The sequence below is a fragment of the Trachymyrmex cornetzi genome, unplaced genomic scaffold, assembly GCF_001594075.2.
Source record: "Trachymyrmex cornetzi isolate Tcor2-1 unplaced genomic scaffold, Tcor1.1 scaffold983, whole genome shotgun sequence".
In the NCBI taxonomy this organism is placed as follows: Eukaryota; Metazoa; Arthropoda; class Insecta; order Hymenoptera; family Formicidae; genus Trachymyrmex; species Trachymyrmex cornetzi.
The window spans coordinates 71704-79378 of NW_017300337.1; the positions used below are offsets into that span (position 1 = coordinate 71704).

Sequence of the window (7675 nt, forward strand, 5' to 3'; positions counted from 1 at the left end):
TGTTTTTCAGAGGTGGGGGTTGAAACCAGAAATTGACAGTTGGGGTGATCTCGATTGATCACGGCTCGATTGGACACCACCAATCACAGCGATCGGTGCTTAGGAGCTTTGTAGTTTCAAGCGCTGTAAGTGGCCCGTGTCCAATTGAGCTGTGTCCAACTGGAGGCCACCCTTGACAGTTTAGGTGGCCTTTTAAGACCCGTGCTATTTCACTCTCTCGCACTGTTCTCATCAAAATAGAGACACCACGGGTCTTAAACACCACATAAACTGTCAATTTCTGGCTTCAAGCTACGGACATAATGCTTGGTCTATGTTTATATGTCGTTGGTCTCAGCCGAAATCACTATGAGTGCAAAAACGAAATGAAAATTATCAAAACACGTTTTATTAACAGTACAATAAAATATATTGGGGATTGTACGATTTAATTTGATTTTAATACATTTTTACGGCAATTGTGTATGACAGCTTTATGTGCACTAGTGCCTTCCAGCCGAAATCGCTATTTATTGTACAACGGTCTTTATATGCATCAGGGTACATGGGTGGCACCCAGTTGAACACGGCTCAATTGGACACGAGCCACTCACAGCGCTTGAGACTACAAAGCTCCTAAGCACCGGTCGCTGTGATTGGTGGTGTCCAATTGAGACGTGGTCAATCGGGATCACCCCAGTGCACATTAGTGCATCCCAGCCAAAATTGCTATTAATAATAGCAAATTATATAAATTGTCGGTAATGTCAGCGTTCTTCAATTACCTCCGGGCCCTTAAGGCCCTTTTTATACCACCGAAAATTTGCCCAGGGTTGACGGTCTTTAGCATCTCGTCGATGGCATTACCGACGGTGTTCGACCGATAGCTAAAACTTCTTGAATGTTTAGAATCTTGATCTGGATAACATTTATCAAGATCAAAGTCACTGGAGGTTGTTCCTCACATTTTCATTTTTGCACAATAAATTAAATTAAAAATTACATTTCTACGTAAAAATAAAAATAAGAGGTACAACTTCCAGTGGCTTTGATCTTGACAAATGTTATCAAAGTCATGCTCCTGAATAATATTCAAGAGGTTTTAACTGACGGTCGGACACCTTGGATAATGCTAATGCAGGTGGTACTGTACCTTTGAAGCCTTATCACTGGAAAAGTACTTAATGAAAAATAATTGTTTTGGAAAGTTCTGGAGGCAAGCTACAAGAATATGCATGAAATATAATGAAATATATGGAGAATTTCATTTAAAAAATTGATGACTTTTACATGACCTTCAAACAACTTTCCAAGGTCAAACCAATAGCATCATCTTATGTTCCTCTCCAAACTATACAACATTTGTGTAAAACATTTTTCTCTGAAATGCACTGTTTAAGAGATAATTTAGTACGTCAATTAAAACGATACATCCTGTGTTTGTATATATATGTGTGGTGTATGTATATATATATATATATATATGTGTATATTAGGTGTTAAACTTAATTCCTGCCGTTTTTTCGTCTCCAAAATTAATTTGTTTCGAAGGGAAGATGAATGAATACCTTAATCAAAGTAATTTCCTCCATTTTCTACTACTTTTTCCCATCTCTCTGGCAACAGGGCAATCCCACGGTAGAACGCGGTGTGTTTCGAGGCGATCCATTCATCCACCCATTTTTGGACTTCGTTGTGATTGGAGAAGTGTGTGTCCGTAAGTGCGTGTTGCATCGATCGGAAGAGATGGTAATCTGACGGTGCCAAGTTTGGAGAGTACACTGGATACGGGAGAACTTCCAATTCAAGCTCTAGAAGTGCCTGCTTCACGCTTTTCACGACATGCGGTCGAGCGTTATCATGCAACAAAATGACTTCGCGTCGATTATTGGCTACGGATGATCTTTTTTGCATCAATTCGTCACTCAATCGGTATAATTGCTGTTTGTAGCGATCAGCTGTAACGGTTTCATTTGGACCCAAGAGTTCGTAATACAACACACCTTCCTGGTCCCACCAAACGCACAGCAAGGTCTTATGCCCGTAAATATTCCTCTTCGGCGTTGAAGCGGATGGTGGCCGGATCCACCCATGATTTTTTCCGCTTGGGATTATCAAAATAAATCCATTTTTCATCGCCAGTCGATGCATCACAAAAAACTCTTTTCTTTGCCTGGCAAGCAAAGAAGTCGCAATAGTCAAACGATTTGAAATGGCACTTTCTGACAACTCATGTGGTAGACATCTCCCTTCCTTATGGATGTTTCCCATGGCATGCAAGCGTTTTGAGACGGCCATTGGAGTAACATTTAACTGTTTCGATAACTCTAAAAGCGCTTGAGCTAGATTCTCATCAAGCAATTCTTGCAGCTCGACATCTTCAAATTTTTTCGGCTGTACTGGACGTTCTTTGTCTCTCACATCAAAATCACCGTTTCGGAAGCGTTCAAATCAAACTCTACATGTTCTTTTCGATGGAGTTTCGTCACCATACACTTCGGATAATAAGCGGTGCGCTTCAGCTGCGGTTTTCTTGAGATCGAAGTAGTGAAGAAGCACATGTCGGAAAAACAGCTTATCGCGATTCTTTTTCAATCGATTGGAAAATCTTTTTGGCGTCGAGAAATCTAACATGCGAGGATTGAGTCACTTTCAGCGATGTCTAAACTACAAAAGACATATGACTTCATCGTCGAAACTCGCCAGCGTTGGAGTCAGCATCTTCTAGCAGCGAGCGGCAGGAATTAAGTTTAACACCTAATGTATATTATATGTGTGTGCGTGTGTGTGTGTGTGTGTAATATTAGAAGTAATTTATCATACGAGTTTCTTTTTTGAATTTGATAGATTATATTTGACCATTGTAATCATGATGGAAGAAAATAAAAATTTCTTCTATTATAATTATAATAATTTATAATAATGCGTAATAACTTATGAAAATTAATTTACACTGACAGAAAAAAGGATTAGACTTTTTTCTGATGTAGAAACTCACATGAACTTGTTAAAATAAAATTATCAATTGAGACTAGACTGCAAATGATTGATGTTTGCTGACAAATCCATTAACCAAGAAGGAACTGCTATTACCATTTTGAATTGTTTCATAATAATTTGGAAGAATTGTCTTCTTTTGTTTCTCTATTCTTTGATCATACTTAGCCTTATTGTAACACAATACTCCTAATATGGCCATAGTCATACCAAATATGTTAAGCCATGTAACTGGATTGCCAAGTACGAATAATGTCACTGCTATCACAAATATACGTTTGCTAGCACTCGCTACCGCATATGTCAGAGGCGTCACAATAGATAGCACGGAAAATGCAATAATATTTTGAAACCAATTAAGTATACCATCTAGAAATAATAATCCTAATATATAATAGCTTATTTCTACGGACGGTTTTAACATCGGTTCGTACATCAAATTGTGTAAATCATACACAATCCAAATTGGTGAGAACATAAATAGAGCTAGACGACCAAGTATGTGCAGCAGCCGCAAATGATGTACGCCTGTGTCATGTAACACCTGTAGATAGAAAATTACAAGATTAAAAACAGAAATAGATATAATTATGGTAAATGAGAAATAATTTTTTTACATTGCATTATACCTTTTTTGAATAAATATTTTGCAAGGAAAACGCCATAGTGGAGGCTAAGGCGCTTATCAAGCCAATCATGTTGAAACTAAGTTCTGTTAGTGTCGCTACAGCTACGCCGCCAACTATCGGTACAAGGCTCAAGTATATCTTCCATGTTTGCTGCTCCCGAAGTATTATTCTTGACAGAGCCACCGTAAAAAGAGGCATTGTAGCCTTCACTGGGACAGAGCCAAATTTTAGTTAATATGTAATTAAAAACAAAACCTAAAAAAGAATAGAATAAAATAAGATAAAAAAGATAAAAACATGGAGAAGAGAACAGATAGAAGGAGACTGAAGGAAGAGGGAAAAGCATGGTGGAAGAACAATATGATGGGTGCGTTCGTTTATGCAGTTACTGCCGCAGATGTCGTTCATTTATTCTACCTGCGAAGGCGACTGCAGTGCAGTTTGTCATTCGTTTACGCAGGGATATATACCATCTGCGCGCAGTTATTTCGGAGGTCCTGCTCTGCTCGCAGTATGCTTCACAGTACAAAAATATACAGTAAGGACAAGACCCCGGTTTCTATTTAGCCGCGCATATTTGTTTGCGCATCATTAGCGGCCATGTTTTTGGTGGCATCAATCACGATCAAAGCAGAGAACCCACAGTTTCTCCGTAAGGGCTGTCGCACACACCTTTCGTAACAGTAACCATAAGCCGTACCGTATCAGCCAATCAGAATTAAGAGTTCAAAAGAATTCTCGACTTTGATTGGCTTATTCTTATGGTACGTCTTATGGTTACTGTTACAGAAGGTGTGTGCGGCAGGCCTAATTGCAATCGCGCCATGACATCGCTGCGCTTGCTTAACGACGAGACACTACCATGTCTCCTGAATAACTGATTGCAGCAATTAATTTTATGAAGCAACGTGACTGTGCGTGGATGTATCTGACTGATCACCGATTTGGTGGAAGATTCTCAAAAGTTAAAATTTTTTATCTCCTTTTTTTGTTGAATATAGGCGGTGATTCCTAATACTATTGATACGGTATTTGATTACCAAAGACATGGCAGACTCTAGAAACTCGTCTGAAAAAGATCAAAGGTGTCGACGCTACTTGTCCCTACTAGAGACCCTTTACTAGAGACTGATCATTCGGCACACAAATGGCGGCGATAAATCGATAAATCGATTCGATCAGTTGTCGATTTCGTTTGTTGATCGTTATAACAGAAGAAGTGTATTACATGTAGGTAGGAGAAATAGCTTGTAAGTATACATATTGACTGAATTTAGGTATTAAAATAGATTGTTATTTATATAGAATATTTTCCAATTGCTTAACACATCTTGACACAAACGTAGCAAATTAGTTCACACATTTTTAGTGTTAACAAAATAATTTAATTCTTTTAAGGTTATGAAGTTATCGTGCTTTCCAGCAAGGACATAGTCAGACACAGTATAACACAGTGAATCATTACATCCTTGTTATTTATTACATGTCAAACAAGGAAAAACGATGCTCGTGATCGTTGCGAGCGTCAAGTGGAATGCACCCAAAGATATTAAAAAGTTCATAGCGTTTGAGCAACACTTTGAAAATTAAGCAAGAATATTGAAATTCATGTAAAAAAAATAAATATACCATGTTCGCGCTTAATTTTCAAGGTATTCTCTATCCGTCTCGAATTTTTTAATAACATTAATATATTCAAGATGTCAAAGTCTATAAAAAAACATTATTACTTTTACTTATACCTTTTTAGGCAGAAATTAGTTGCTTTTCGCGCTCGGCTGAACAGCGCTCCTTATTGGCGCCGCCATTAGTGTGCTGAAGTCACGTGCACCAATCAGCAAAAGTCCCGAAATGATCAGTCTCTAGTAAAGGCTCTAGTCCCTACTGTATATCCTTATACTGTGACTGCGTAAACGAACGACAAACTGTGCTGCAGTCGCTTTCGCAGGATATTTTGCTGTTCATAATACCACCAGCTGTAATAGCCGATTGTATTATCAAAAATTAATTTTATTAAAATATAACAAATGAAAAGGGTTAAGAACTTGTCAAAATCACTTGTTCCATTCTTCGGAGGAACAGCTATAATTAGTCAATTTCATAGCTACGGATGTTATTACACTCGATTAAGCTTACCGTGTAAATGTAGTCACTATATTTAATATAGTTTTAAAATAAAAACGGATTATAAATACCGTCCCATGTTCAACGTGATATTAAGATTAGACAGAGATACAATATATTTCTCTCTCCGTTATCGATTTTGTTAAAACTACTACCCTGCATACAAAAGTCGGCTCAAATCATATCGTGTCGCGACTCTGATTAGAGGGTCTTCTTTTTCTTCTTTAAATCCCCTGTATGGTTTTCCGATCCTATTGCGGATCACAGTACCATGTTTAGAGGGTCTCTAGGACCAAGCAAGTGCGTACTTTTCAAAATGAGGACTACCCCCACTCCTCAAATTTTTGACAATGGGTGCATTCAGTACTACAACTGCTCACTGAGCGCTCAGTGAGCTCTTATATCTAATTGGTGTATATTTTTAGATCTAATGGAATATGTCAATTAAATGCAAGAACTTACTGAGCGCTCAGTGAACGGTTGTAGTACTGAATGCACCCAATGCTCGTTCTAGAGATACCGTGTCTATGGTTATTTCTCACTTCATGTGATCGCACCCTTAGCACAGTATAGGTAAGAACAGTAGTTTCATTCTGTGTCGGCACTTTTGATTTGACGCAAACAATCGCCATGTGTTAATTGTGCATGAACACCTATAAGAGCAAAGGATTTTACGGAATAGGGAAACCGGAAAGGCTTGCAATTGCGCACAAGCCAATCACAGCGCTAGAAAAAAAAACTCCCTAGGCAGAAGTCGCTGTGATGGCCCATTGGCAGTGGGCAATTGCTACAGTGTGCAATTTAACCACTCCCGGGAAACTGATTGATGCGCCATGTTGTTAATTGTGCAAAACGGTCGCCATCATTTTTGGCTGAGTAAATTTACTGTTCTTACTTGTACTGTGCCCTTAGTGAATGATCAAATGAAAAAGAGATTAATGTGTAACGCTAGTCACAGATTAAAACAAAACGACTTTGATTTCCTTGATTCTCATTAGGCCTGTTCTTTTTTGGCTGAACTTTTGCACCAGTTCATCTTTCTTCTTCTTCTGCTTTCTTCCTGAAGAGAAAAGGAAGAAAGATGAACTGATGCAAAGTCCAGCTAAAAAGAACAGGCCTATTATAGCGATATCATCTATTTTTATTTTTTACTTTAAGCGCTCGACTATGACTACATTTTTACACAACTTATAGCGTTTTCGGCCCGGCCAGATTTGCACCAACCTGGGTTGGATTAATGGCGTGTTGTGCTCTCCTATTGGTAAAGCAGGTGATGTCGACCAATAGGAAAGATTAATTCAACCCAGGTTGGTGCAAACCCGATCGGCCCGAAAACGCTATTAAGTTCACGTCTTAAGGTAAATTTTCACGAGCTGCTCTAAACCAGCTGTTTCAGCGACAAAAAGGATCACGTGATCAAAATGGACGCTCAATATTCGTCAATTTTAACTACGTGATCCTTTTTGTCGCTGAAACGACCGGTTTGAGTAGCTCGTGAAAATTTATCTTTACGGTATTATTGCAGAATTTTGTGTGCGGCAGCCCTTAATACGCGTATCAGAAGCTCGGTGTAAACAAAGTCAGCATTCAAACTATTAAATACTTGTTTTCATAGACTACATTTAGTCGGCACGATTAAGGAGGTTGTAAGGAGAATGCAATATGTTAAGAATTACTTGAAATTTGGAACATAGCTTTATCTACAAAGCATTCTTTTATGTAAATTTTTTCAGATTTTTTGACCAGCGCATTTTTCTGTAAATTAATAAAATATATAATATAAAATTAATAAAATTCTAGATTTTATAATAGACTATCTCTCTTTCTCTTATGGGAGATTCGATTCTTTGTATCTGTTTTCAACAAATATTAATATTTGAAATGTTAAGAATCGAATAAATTTATGTTTAATATATAAAGTATAGCATATTAAAAATATATTTGAA

General features: G+C 37.9%; 1 protein-coding gene across 2 annotated transcripts in view; it reads right to left on the reverse strand.

The window, feature by feature from the left end:
- Window positions 1-2951: 2951 nt before the first annotated feature.
- Window positions 2952-7675, reverse strand: part of LOC108770024 (solute carrier family 35 member E1 homolog) — a 9190-nt gene continuing 4466 nt past the window's right edge. The window contains exons 3-4 of one of the 2 annotated variants that reach the window (XM_018521316.1): window positions 3606-3814; window positions 2952-3520 (exon numbers count right to left, since the gene is read on the reverse strand). In XM_018521316.1, the coding sequence (XP_018376818.1) occupies window positions 3011-3520; window positions 3606-3814 (719 nt within the window). In that variant the 3' untranslated portion in view covers window positions 2952-3010. The remainder of the gene's footprint in view (window positions 3521-3605; window positions 3815-7675) is intronic. The other variant, XM_018521315.1, reaches the window with a different exon arrangement.